The sequence below is a fragment of the Pagrus pagrus genome (assembly GCF_965226575.1).
Source record: "Pagrus pagrus genome assembly, chromosome: 4".
Classification (NCBI taxonomy): domain Eukaryota; kingdom Metazoa; phylum Chordata; class Actinopteri; order Spariformes; family Sparidae; genus Pagrus; species Pagrus pagrus.
The window spans coordinates 12,352,313-12,366,406 of record NC_140188.1 but is presented as its reverse complement, the minus strand read 5'-3'; the positions used below and the strand labels follow the sequence as shown (position 1 = coordinate 12,366,406).

The 14,094-nt window shown below is 39.6% G+C and overlaps 2 protein-coding genes across 2 annotated transcripts; both read left to right on the top strand.

The window, feature by feature from the left end:
* Positions 1-124: 124 nt before the first annotated feature.
* Positions 125-4,680, top strand: LOC311255830 (extracellular calcium-sensing receptor-like; the record flags this gene model as incomplete). The annotated part of the gene is made up of 8 exons (XM_084350482.1): positions 125-267; positions 670-958; positions 1,058-1,144; positions 1,334-1,525; positions 1,949-2,482; positions 2,562-2,786; positions 3,547-3,670; positions 3,779-4,680. The coding sequence occupies 8 exons, from the start codon at positions 125-127 to the stop codon at positions 4,678-4,680; spliced, it is 2,496 nt and encodes an 831-aa protein (XP_084206608.1).
* A 1,447-nt stretch (positions 4,681-6,127) lies between these two features.
* LOC311255829 (extracellular calcium-sensing receptor-like) lies at positions 6,128-9,599 on the top strand (the record flags this gene model as incomplete). Its single annotated transcript, XM_084350481.1, has 6 exons — positions 6,128-6,330; positions 6,484-6,754; positions 6,852-7,655; positions 7,816-8,046; positions 8,321-8,444; positions 8,686-9,599. The coding sequence occupies 6 exons, from the start codon at positions 6,128-6,130 to the stop codon at positions 9,597-9,599; spliced, it is 2,547 nt and encodes an 848-aa protein (XP_084206607.1).
* Positions 9,600-14,094: the final 4,495 nt, after the last annotated feature.

Below are 14,094 nucleotides of genomic sequence, written 5' to 3'. Positions count from 1 at the left end.
TTGGAGGCTCTGTAACAATATGACTCTACTTGTTTCATTTGCCTTGCTTTACTCTGTCTGTGTCCTCACTATAACTTATAACACGATTGCTAGCGTCACCTCTGCACCTCCATCTGCAGCCAAAATGTGTACGCTTCACAACAGCTTTCATCCAGGCTTTGTGGCCAAGGGTGACTATGTTATCGGGGGGATCTTCCCCCTTCACTATAACCAGGAGATGCCAGATATCAACAGCACCTACAGACCACCACCAGTGAAGTGCAATGGGTGAGTTTAATATATGTGCATTGGAAATTATAGTTTGAGTCCAATCAAATGGCAACAAAACAAAATGTTGTGAAAGTCTTAATCAATGGATTATGTATCTTTATATATATATATATTCACCAGATTTTAGGATGCAATATAAATTTAGCCTGACATGTAAGAAAAATTCCCATGTACAATGGTCGCTTTTGCTCTTTGACTTCAATAGATTTAGGTTCCAGAAAGAAACTTACAAGAATATATAATGCTTTTTTTTATGGGTTCATGATTAACTGATAATTTCCAAAAAGTCTTGTAAAGATGCGATTCAATTTGACTTTTAAAATTAAAAACATCAAATCTGCCTTTGACTTTACCTTTTTTCTATACTTGCTGTGTTAATGTGTGTCTGCTGGGTTGCAGCTTTGACCCCAGGGCTTTTCGCTGGGCACAGACTATGAGGCTGGCAGTGGAGGAGATTAATCAGAGGACTGAGCTATTGCCCAATTACACCCTTGGATATAAAATCTTTGATTCATGTGCATATCCATTGACTGGCCAGAGGGCTGCTATGGCTGTCCTTAACGGGCTGAGCGAGAACGACTCTCCCATGTGCAGTGGTGCCTCTCCGCTCCTTGCTATAATTGGGGAATCTGGTTCTGCTCAGTCTATTGTGGTGTCGAGAATTCTGCAGCCATTCAGAATCCCGATGGTAATTCATGTGTAATTCCCCAAAAAACATCAACATGTCACCCTATAATGTGGTTTACTGTACTCCTTAACTGTACAATTTTTGTCCTTGTTCACACAGATCAGCTACTTTTCATCATGTGCATGTCTCACTGACAGAAGAAAATTTCCTACCTTCTTCAGAGTAATCCCTAATGATGACTATCAGGTGAAAGTCTGGCATTTTGATAACATTTCAGTGCTTTAGCAGTAAAAAGATATCTTCTGAAAATGTCATATATTTCTATGTCATCTAGTGTGGTTTTATGAAAATATACGATTTAAATGATCTTTTTTTCTTTTTCAATATCTGTGTTTTCAGACAAAGTGAGTTGACACTCATTTCTGTTGAACACAGGTGAAGGCCATTGCTCAGCTGCTGGTGCGCTTCAACTGGACTTGGGTGGGGCTGGTGCGAGGGGACCATGAATACGGGCGTTTTGCTGTGCAAGGTTTGCTCAGAGAATTACAGGGTACAAAAGTGTGTGTAGCATACCAAGAAATGATCCCTCTGCTCTACAATCGCCAGAGGGCACTGGAGATCATCCAGGTAGATACAAAGACAAAGTTTTATAGTGTTAAAGAGGTTTTCACCTCAAAACCATTTGATAGTAGGTGCTGATTACACATTAGTACCTTTGTGTAGAATGTTTCTGTTATTTTGTCATAAAATATTAGACAATCCTGCTGAAAATTGCAGTCTATGTGCTGCTTACAGTGTCTCTGTCCCCAAGTTGGACCTATGAAGGGGAGGGGTATAGGATTGCACTGCTTTTCCCACATTGTCTTTAATTTATCAAGATATGTGTAAAATTTCAAGTCCTGCATACAGTGAGGGAATATAAAGAAAAACAGTTATTTTACATTATGCACAAGTCTTACTCAAAGTAACTTCTTTTAACCATGTCTTGTTTTTACCCTCTCTTTTCTGTGTGAAACTCTTTCCTCCTCCACCATCTGCTTCTCTGTGAAGGTGATGCGAAGGTCTTTGGCAAAAGTGGTGGTGGTATTTTCAGCCGAGGGGGAGATGACACCTTTCTTGGAAGATTACATGATGAAGAACATCACTGGAATCCAGTGGGTAGCTAGTGAGGCCTGGGTCACAGCGTCTGTCTTTACAGGCAGCGAGTATTACCCCTACATGGGGGGCACCATTGGGTTTGGCATCAGGAAAGGACATATATCCAGACTCAGTGACTACCTGCAGACAGTAAACCCTCAGATGTATCCCAATAATCTCCTGGTTAAGGAGCTGTGGGAGGCTCTGTATGGTTGCAGTCCTTCTCTGTCCTCAGGCTCTCAGTTGCCTCCCTGCTCAGGGCAAGAATCCCTGTTGGAGCAGCATTCAGCCTACATGAATACATCCAGCCCTAGAGTTGCGTATAATGTCTATAAGGCTGTATATGCAATTGCTCATTCCCTCCGCAACCTTCTTCTCTGCCAACCAGGCAGTGGGCCCTTCCAAAACAACTCATGTGCTCCAAGCAACAATATACAACCCTGGCAGGTATGGGTCCTGTTTCCTAACTGCAAAAATAACATGTTGAAAATCTTGAAGTAATTCATATTATCTCTTGATTTTCAAGCTCCAATACTACCTTCAGGAAGTGACATTTAACATTGCTGGGGAAGAGGTGAACTTTGACCTGAAAGGCGACTCCATACCCTATTATGATATCATAAACTGGCAGAGAGGCACAGGCGGGAACATTGAGTTTGTCAATGTGGGGTTGTTTGATGGAACCAAGCCTGTTGGAGAGGAGCTGGTGATCCAGGAGGACAGGATAATATGGGCAGGCCATCAGAGTGAGGCAAGCTGCTCACACTGTGTTTTTACCTTCATCAGATGCCAACTGTTGAAGTTCTGTAGGTTGAGGTGGAGGTAAGTCAGGTGGTCAGGACAAGGTGGATCTGCTGTGAGTGGCTTTGCATTCATACAGTAAAAAGTAGAGACTAGTAGAATGTGAAGAGATGCATGGAAATGCATCATTTGAACACAAAGGCATATAGGGCTTTATCTCTGAGTAAAAGTATTCTTTGAAACAATCAATGGTGATCTGGTGATTTTGTTTTAATGTAATTTTTATACACATTCATACATATTGACTTAAACTTCAGATACTTAAATACTTTAAATACCCCATGGACAATAACCCGGTCCACAGTGTGTAAATTACAGCTTCCTCTAATAGTTTGGTGGAAAAAATTCTAAAGTGGAAAGTGCATCATGATTAAACAAAATCTATTGATTATATGCATTTTATGGTGGTTTATACAATGTCAGAAAATAGACACAACATCACAATCCTCTAGTCTGAAGTGATGACTGCAAATTGCTTGTAATTTCCAACCAACAGTACACAATTCAAAGAAATTCAATTCACAGAAATATTGAACAGAAAAAGCAGCTTGTATTCACATTTGAGGAGCAGTTTAATAATGTGTTTAATAATTAAGCAAATTAATTAGCCATTATTAAATTAGTTTTTTCAGACAATAGATTGATTGAATAATTGGCTGTCAATTTCACCTCAGTCACTGCAGAGCTGAAAGCCATTATCTGCTCCCCAGGTGCCGGAGTCTGTATGCAGTGCCAGCTGTTATCCAGGGTCCCGGAAGGCTGTCCGTCGTGGGGAGCCTGTTTGCTGCTTTGACTGTGTACCATGTGACAGTGGCAAAATTAGCAATCAGACAAGTGAGCTTAAAACCATGAATATAAATCACAACCATAAATATATGTAATGGATTTGATTATAATCAGGTAATATTTGAATACTGAAAATGTTGACCCTCTTCCCTTTAGATTCAATAGAGTGCACATTTTGTCCTGAGGACTTCTGGTCAAACAAAGACAGAACAGCCTGCATCCCCAAGAAGGTAGAGTTCTTGACCTATGATTCCTTGGGTATAGCCCTAACAGTGACCTCTGTGGTGGGTGCCTGCCTCACTATAGCTGTCTTTGCAGTCTTTTTCTATCATAGAAACACAGCCATTGTCCGTGTAAATAACTCTGAACTCAGCTTCTTCATCTTGTTCGCATTGACTTTGTGTTTCCTGTGTTCCCTGGTGTTCATTGGAGAGCCAACATCTTGGTCTTGCATGCTGCGCCACACTGCCTTCAGTATCACATTTTCACTTTGCCTCTCCTGCATCCTGGGGAAGACTCTGGTAGTGTTGGCAGCTTTCACTGCTGCCAGGCCAGGGGACAACATTATGAAGTGGCTGGGGCCCAAGCAGCAGAGGGTAATCATCTTCAGTTGCACTCAGGTTCAGGTGGTTATCTGCGCTGCCTGGCTCATTGATGCCCCCCCTTTTCCATCCCGAAACACACAATATGAACGCTCGAAGATCATACTGGAATGTAGTGTGGGCTCTAGCCTCGCATTCTGGTGTGTTCTGGGATACATTGGTCTACAGGCCTGTCTGTGCTTTGTTCTAGCTTTTCTGGCCCGTAAGTTGCCAGGCAACTTCAACGAGGCCAAGTTTATCACGTTTAGCATGCTTATCTTCTGTGCTGTGTGGCTGGCATTCATCCCTGCTTATATCAGCTCCCCTGGAAATTATGCAGATGCAGTGGAGTCATTTGCCATTCTGGCTTCCAGCTTTGGCTTGTTGTTCTGCCTGTTTTCTCCAAAGTGTTACATTATTTTACTGAAGCCAGAGAAGAATACAAAACAGCACCTAATGGCAAAAGAAAAGAAGTAACATGCCATAAGTCAACCTTTTAAAAATATGTCAGAAATATTATATTCAATCTGTGGTGGGTGCCTTCGCAATTTCAAAATCTTTACAATTTATGTTTTTTGCACATTTGTATTGACAGGGTGGTGACAGTTTTAGCAATCTGATAAAATGTTCCTTGCCGTTCCGGAGGCTCAGTTTCTTTCTTGATTTTTTGCTAATCCTCTATGCTGCTACACCTGTGAACTTTTGTTTTTTTATTGATGCAAGGTCAAGGGGTTTAGAAATGTACACACTAGACAAGAACATTTTAATAATAATAATACGCTTCTTGTATGTCAGCCGCAGTTGGTAATTTGGCGATAGTCAAATGAAAGGCCAGACACCCACCTTGCTGGCCTAACCCCTTAAGAACATGCTTGGATGACATAGTGACTGTACTCATCCTGAGATATATAAAGATTGGTATTGTAAATCATGTTGGTGTGTTTGGTAGAGTAAAGCTATAAAACTGCTGTTGGGGAAGAGGATGCAGTGTCAATCACAGCAGGCACAGGAGAATCTGACAAACATGAGGGCAAATTTTCTGATTGTGTACTCCTGTCCATTATATCTTCTTTTATGGAATTTCCAGCTTACCAATAATTAAACTCTCTTTTTCACTGTGTTCAGTTTCCCTTTCTTTACATGCTAGTACCCTTGTCCTTTGGCCCATCAATCTCTTTCAGTTTCTTCAATTTGTTTCACCTCACATAGCAGCATTTAAATGTATGATTTAAGGGAAAAGGGCTTGCAGGATGACATGCCACAGTCACAGCTGTCCATGATCAAGGAATAAAATGTACTGCAGATGCATGAGGTATTCATTGCTCCTTTATTCACACAAATATAATAAGAAAAATAATTAGAAGAATGCCCTGAAGTAGGATTTTCCATTTATAAACCTAACTTACAATAGTAAGTGAGACATGGCTATGGAAATACACACATATCAAGCAACTAATTAAACTATTTTTTTATCTTTTATTCTACATGTAAATTCAAATATGACTCAAAACTGTTTTCCTTGTGAAGAGTTTTTGTCAACTGTTTTAAAAAACAAGCTGGCTGGTAATCAAACATAGCATGTAGCAGTTGCACTTCATAGACGAATACTGTCTGCATTTATATGAATTATGTTTTTTTATAATACATTTATGCCAGAAAAACGTATACCAGAGTGTAGAATAAGGTGCCCAAGTAACAAAAATAACAGAGGTAATTAAAGAGGTAAATTAAGCTTTCTGTATTCTACATGTCAATCAGCAGGATCAGTTTCTCAGAAGTTCAGTGACGCATGAAAAACCAAATCATCTTTAGAGAATTGAGAGTGTGCTGACATTGGCTGGTGATGTTTCTCTGACAGTAGAAAACGCTATAAAGGTCAGCTCCCAGGTCAGAATTGCTTTAGTGAAGGGGAGGTTGCCTCGTGATGGGTTGGATCACTCTTATCTTATTAACTCTGCTGGCAAGGACAAATTCAGAAAGCCAAACATGCAAATTAATCGGACAGACAGGGTTCAAGGCATTTTCAAAAGAAGGTGATCTAATGATAGGAGGAGTTTTTTCTATGAGTAGTACACGCAAACTGATAGACAATGACTACCAGGCGATTCCATATGCATACTGCACAAAGTAAGTTGTTTAATAATGTTTAAAATATGTAAACATTTTTGCAATGTAGAATGTTAACAATATATGTTTTACTTACCAATCTGATGTGCTACAAAATGATCAGCTGGAATAAGTTGTTATGTTATGTGTTCAAATTTAACACTGTGTTTGCAGGTTGAATGACAGAGAATTGAAGTTTGCCCAGACAGTGATTTTTACTGTAGAGGAGATCAACAGAGATACTAAGCTGCTTCCCGGAGTGAGTCTGGGCTATAGGCTGTACAACGGTTGTGGAAGTGAAAACCTTATACGAGCAGCTGTAGAAGCTGTGAATACAGAGGATTCAAAGAGCTGCAGTGGTCAGATTCAGGCTTTCTTAGGCCATTCATCCTCTGGAGTGAGCGAAGACATAAACCTCATACTAAGCCCGCTGTCCATTCCACAGGTGAGAAGAATTATTTGAGAAATTAGAGCAAACTGTCCAGTTTTCTTTGTCCTATTTGTGTATCCCTTCTTTAAAGATGTTTCTTTTTTCTTTGAAGGTTAGCCATCTTTCAACCTGTGCTTGTTTGAGTGACAAAAGACTATACCCCACCTTCTTCAGAACTGTGCCAAGTGACCGCTTCCAAATAATTGGCCTGGTGCAGTTTATGAAATACTTTGACTGGCAATGGGTTGGGATTATTTATTCTGAAGGTTTGTACTCGAAGAAAGGTACAGCTGAATTCATTAAGGAAGCAATGAAAGTGGGCATATGTGTTGAATACAGATTACCTTTCTCTAAGACATCTCAAAACAAGTTGGATGCTATTGTAGAGAGACTGAGAGAATCTTCATCAAAGGTGGTCCTGTTGTTTATGTCCTTGTCTTACACTAAATCATTCCTGTCCAAAATGGAGAATTATAACATAACTGGAAAGCAGTGGGTCGGCAGCGAGTCTTGGATCACACAAGCAGACCTGGCATCTGTTGGGAGAAAAGACGTTTTACAGGGAGCAATGGGCTTTGCCCTCCCTCAGGCATCCATACCAGGTCTTGGTGAATTCTTACTCAGCTTGAAACCTTCTGATGAACCACAGAGTGATATAATTAAAGCTATCTGGGAGAAGTTCTTTGACTGCAGCTTCTCTCCATCAAATACCTCTGCTATGTGCACTGGCGCAGAGGATCTCAGGACAGTCTCCAGTGTCTACACAGATGTGACACATTTCAGGCCTGAGAATAATGTGTACAAAGCTGTGTACTTGGTGGCATATGCCCTTCATGCACTACTGCAATGTGAAAATGGGTCTAATCCCACCACAGGAAAGCCCTGTGTGAGCAAGAATGAAGTTCAGCCGAAGCTAGTAAGTTCTAGTAAATTTATTCAGACATAATATACTTACGTAGTATTTAGTGTTTCTATTTTTTAATTCATTAAGGGTTCCACATCTATACAAAATGTCTTGATGATTTCTTTTTTGCAAGTGGTATGTATACTAAAATGTGCCAATTGTCTCTCTGAAGGTGTTGGAACACATATATTACGTGAACTTCACGACACAGAGTGGGGCCAAAGTTTTCTTTGATGAAAATGGAGACTCAGTTGCCCAGTATGACTTAGTTAACTGGCAGATGAAAGAAGATGGCTCTGCTGCGATTGTGAATATTGGTCAATATGATACCTCTTTTCCAGAAGGGGAAAAATTCAAACTAAAAGACAACATCAAAATAGTATGGGGAGCAAACAGTAATGAGGTAAAGACTATAGAAAGTTGCATGTGTTCTCTGAGTGGGAAGATTTTATTTGTACCCTAATACTGTTGCGGTCACAGTGAAGTGTCTTAAAGGGAATTTCTGTTAGCTGTGGGGTGTAGGGTGGAGAGGTAGTCTCGACATTTTAGATTTTGATCCTTTTACAGCTGATTGATGAATGTTACTTCATAGGAACTTTGGAAACATCACAATGCCCCTGACATCCAAAACATTTTGTTGCATTATTTAGTATTTATGTGCTATTTTGCCTTATCAGGTGCCAAGGTCTGTCTGTAGAGAACCCTGCCCACCAGGGACTCGTAAGGCCATAAGCAAGTTTAAGCCTGTGTGCTGTTTTGACTGCTTCGAATGCCCTGAGGGAACAATAAGTAATCAGACAAGTGAGTACGGACTTAAAAATGTAATTCATTCATGAGTATGCTAGGGGTAAATGAAAAGACTGATAGTATGATGAACAATATATATATGTATACATACACACACACACACACACACACACATATATATATGTATATATATATATATATATATATATATATATATATATATATATTTGTTGTTGTTGCTGTTGTTCTATAAGTGTGATGATTGTATCTCTGTATGATTTCACTTCATTGACAGATTCTCCAGACTGTTTGATCTGTCCTCCTGAATTTTGGCCAAATGAAAAGAAAGATCAGTGTCTTCCAAAACCTTCTGAATACTTGTCCTACAAAGAGGTCATGGGGGCACTTTTAACTGGATTTGGCTGTGCCGGTGTATTTTTATCCCTTCTGACATCAATAATTTTTTTGACTCATAAAGAGACTCCCATTGTAAAAGCCAACAACTCTGAGCTTAGCTTTCTGCTACTCTTCTCATTAAAACTGTGTTTCCTGTGTTCTCTGACCTTCATCGGCCGGCCCTCTGACTGGTCCTGCATGCTGCGACACACAGCATTTGGCATCACCTTTGTCCTCTGCATCTCTTGTGTTCTCGGCAAAACTATAGTAGTTTTAATGGCCTTCAGAGCAACACTCCCAGGCAGTAATGTGATGAAATGGTTTGGTCCTACACAGCAGAGGCTCAGTGTTCTGACTTTCACCCTCATTCAGGTTGTGATCTGTATCCTTTGGCTGACAATCAGCCCTCCATTTCCAAAGATGAACATGAAGTACTATAAAGAAAAGATAATCTTAGAGTGTGCCCTAGGTTCCGCTGTTGGATTCTGGGCTGTGTTGAGTTATATTGGACTTCTTGCTCTGTTGTGTTTTATACTTGCTTTTCTTGCTAGGAAGCTGCCAGACAGCTTTAATGAAGCCAAACTGATCACCTTCAGCATGCTGATATTCTGTGCAGTCTGGATCACATTCATCCCAGCATATGTCAGCTCTCCTGGCAAGTTTACTGTAGCTGTGGAGATATTTGCCATTCTGGCGTCCAGCTTTGGTTTGCTGGTGTGCATCTTTTTCCCAAAATGTTATATTATTATCTTCAGGCCAGAACGAAACTCAAAAAAACATTTGATGGGGAAAATACAACCAAGAACTCTGTAATATGTAATTCAAAAATGTCCCCCAGAACAAAGGGTCTTAGTGTGACAACAAATAAAACGATTTTACTGCATAGTCTGCAGATTATGTGGAAACGCAAGACAACCTTGTAGTTGATGACCTTTTACATCTGATTAAAATGAATACACTGACTTGGGTCTCGTTTTTCTTTATTTTTATTTGATCATAAATGCTATTAAGTATATGAAATTTGGTTTGCAGCTGAAATATATTCATCTTGGCCATATGATTCATTAATGACAAAACATTTTGATAGAAAACAAGATAGGAAACTCAAAGTTTCTCCCCTCTCTCGATAACTTCCATCAGATACAGTAGTGCTGTGTTAAACTTTTGAATTAAAGTGAATTCTATGTTGTGATCAGAGCTGTTTTTGGCCATTCACAACTGCTTTAGAACTTTAGAAGTGATATTTTAAGGTGCATGTATTATTGCAACAATCTTAAATTATATGTCTAAAGAATTACCATTTACCAGTCATTACCTTCATCATAAATTGTAATGCTGGCATTACCACTCAACTCTGACTCTTTCCATACTAAACTCATTAAAGTTTCCTTTGGGGAATATTAAAGACCACCTGACACCTCATCCGCAAGACCTCTAATTTTGATCAACCAGCTAACATAAAATTAACTATTGTTACAATCGTCATTCTCAAGACCCTTCTTCATCACATCTAAAACAGATTGTAAATATTGTCATTATGGCATTTTAATTGATTAAACGCACTATAACATTACAAAAAAAAAAAAAAAAAACACATACTGGTTTATATGTTTCACGGGGCCACATTTTCAGTTATCACATGCAGGGACCATCCTTTCTAGAGGTTCCTCAGGTCTAAAAAAAAATAATAAAATCGCCATTGCTTAGTGATTCTATACACACCTTCAAACCTTTGAAATGATGAAGTACTGGTCTCCCCATGCTATATGGGGACTTCCGTAAAATCCAGTTAACATGTTTACAGGGGGACGTGCAAAAAATTGCATACTTCTCATATTGGTATGTGACTACTGGGGACCTATTTTTACAAACAAATCAAATCATTTTGTTTGGATGAACCACTGTTCTTTACCTTGGCAAGTCTAAAAAATAATACAGAAGATTACTTATGAACTGGGTACATTTATGTACATGTGAGGAGCACTTAAATCTGAACACACAAAAAAAAACATTTTTTTCATATTTTCACATTGTTGGTGTCAATTAGGTTACCAATTTTAATGTGCTGCTTAGTAGTCCCTACCAATATTTTTTACAAATCTCAAACTATATTGTCATTTTAAATCCTCATAGTGTTTCTATACAGAGGTACTGGAATTGTGTATTTTTGAAAAAAAGCAGCTTATTTTAATGGAGAGTTAAAGGACAAGATATGGAGGAGTCCTTACCTAGTGGTCTGCAAACCTTTGGCTATAACTACTACACGTTCTTGGTTACCATCTTCAGAATTTGCATAGAGGTGTTTGGTACCCTCCAGCAGAGATGGGGACTCAAGTCTGAGACTGGACTCGAGTCGAACTTTAGTCGCACAAACGGTGACTTCAGACTTGACTTGCGACTCCACCTCAAAAGACTTCAGACTTGACTAGGACTCGAGCTTTGAGACTCGTGAACAACCTGTATTCCATTAAATTGTTGCTTTTTTTTTTTGCCTACATTTTATTTCAGAAAAAAAAAAAACATGATAGAAACGTTGCAGTATTAGTTGTGAGCTATATCCCCCCCAGAACACGTCAGTTTTATCAGGCAGATTTTATAACACTTTTACCAAAATGTTGAAAAATACAAGTATGCAATTGTGTTCACTTTCAATACAGATGTTTTCCACTCACTTTGAACACTGAAAAATGTAATGCATGATGAGGTTGGGCTTTACAGTTAGTAACACAGACAAACAGCATGTATCCTTTGAGCAGATACCAAAATGTTGAAAACTGCAGTTATGAAATTGAAACAGAGTTCTTAATTTGTGTTTCTGCAGATTGCATTGCAGTAGACCCCATAAATTATCCTACAACTGATTTTGATACTGTACTGTATGGATGGTAGCTACAGGACATGCTTTGAATTCATAAGATTTAACAATACAGTGTTAGGGACAGATCAGATGGCCAGAGACTTGAGACTTGAGACTTGACTTGGACTTGCCCCTCAGAGACTTGAGACTTGACTTGGACTTCCAAAAAATGACTTGTGAACATCTCTACCCTCCAGTAGCTGAGAGGGTCAATTTTTCAAACATGGGAGAATTAAATGTGTGGGGGATTCATTTCAAATTAATTGGAAAGGAATTTTAATGAACAAAATAACTAGACCCGGGAAGGCAACTTTATTTCTATTGCACATTTTATACATTAGGACAATGCAATGTGCGTTACAAGGTAACACTATACAGCAAAGGCAAACTAGAAAAGGGGAGTTTTAGCGGTGTGAGGTGTAAAGATTAACACCTTAGCTTTAGCTTACACATTAACCAACCCAATGCTGGCCTGGAAGCATGCTCATTCATTTATTATTTTGCTAAAAACTTTTGCAAGAAAAACTGACTTCCAACAAGGCTATACCAACATGCAAATTTGCTACAAGCTGACATCGACTGCCCAGTAAGACTTAGCCAACGATAACAAATTAATATGCTTGGTTAACACTGGGACTTAAAGTTAGCTAACTTACTGAAGCATGAATAGCAGGGTGGTACAACTTCTCGTGTCTCTTTAGGTGAGCTGTAGCTACTGCGAGTCTCTCTATTTCCCTTCACTACAGTGCACTGTTTTCCCTTCTGCCAAATTATATATAACGTGTCCATAGAACATTTTTAACCATACTGTTTTTGGACCATCATGTCACTGTCATTAACTTGCGATCGGTTTAGGACGTCATCACCTGAATTATGTATGTCAGTCAATTACAGCAATGCATAGTTAATATTTTGACAGACAGACTAGACTATTGGGGGAATATATCGTGCATTTTTTAATTAAACGTAGTCTGAATTGTCATCAACCGTGACACATACATGTTGTCATTGTTTTTTTTATCAAATATTTATTTTAGCGACAGTATGTCTCATTTTAGTTATGGATGAAGGTTCTTGACAAACATTGGCCGCGTTTCCCAGATTCGATCGTTCTTAAGGACTTAAGAAGGCTCTTAAGAAGGGTTCGGCTAAGAAGGAGCGCTAAGATACGGGTGTTTCCCAGATGCGTTCTTAACTGCCTTCTTAGGAGAACCTTAAGATCAAGCCAAAGAAGCTTCTTAAGAAGCTACTAGTGGGAGCTGTCCACCGCGCTGCTGCTGTGCTGAATCAATCGATGCCAGGCAAATCGATCACCCACCTCTTTATCAGCGCATAAGTGTGTGTGTGTGTGTGTGTGCGCTGTCAGACCGGGCTGTCCAGGCAAAGAGATCCAACGGCCGTTGGATCTCCGCACGGGGCAGCCAGTACTTTGCCTGGACAGCCCGGTCTGACAGCACGTCCAGTGGGGAGAAGTGCTGACGCACGTATGCATTTATGTAAACCGTCTGGCTTCGCGCACGGCGACGCTGTTGGTTCGCAGGGAGAATGTGCTGTATTGCAGCCATGGTTTCTCACGCGCGCGGACTTTGGCAACGCATTTATATACTGTAGAGTAGCAGGTGAAGCCTCTCTGGATGAGGTTCAGCTGAGTTTAATACATCTGTTCCCTTGATATCTGTGAAATGCCACAGGGTTGTTGTTTTTTTATGTGTAGTACTATAAACTCATATATGCAGATGTTGCGGAAAACTTAAACGTGTAATTCAATAAAAAGGTTTTTTTTCATCTACCATTTTCTTATTTGTTTTTCTTGCGCCAGTGGTCCGCAGCTATGAGCGCATTTCAACACTGAGCATTGTTTTATTATTTCGAAAAGTGGAGGATATAAATTTCCCTGACGCGGCTTGATCACTGAGCATTCGGTCACTAAGAAGGCTGTTAAGAGTGGGTCAGCTCGATCTTACATTTCCTTCTTAGTGAAAGATCTTCTTAAGCTAAGAGCGACTCTGGGAAACGCATCCTTCTTTCACAGCGTTCTTAAGAGCGCTCCTAAGAAGATCTTAGCACTTAAGAGCTTCTTAACGAATCTGGGAAACGCGGCCATTTTTTGTCATAGTTTCTGTTAACTGAATTAACACTGCTAGTTTGTGGCAATATAACTATAGGCCTGCATACTTACACCATTGATAGATACTTTATTTCCTGCATAAGGCCTGTGTGACAAATTGGGAATCCACAGGATTGAGTAGTGGAGCCAACTAGTGTAAAATAATGCTCTGTGTTGGTTTTCCTCCTGTTTCCTCAAATCTTTGGGAGTCAACAGTTGCCACTGATTTCCATTCTCATTTTCTTTTAACTTTCATCAGCATTTACTATTCTTCATTCTGCATTTACCAATTTAGGCAGGGCTGCTGACGTTTAATTCCACAATGTATTGATGATGCAAGAATG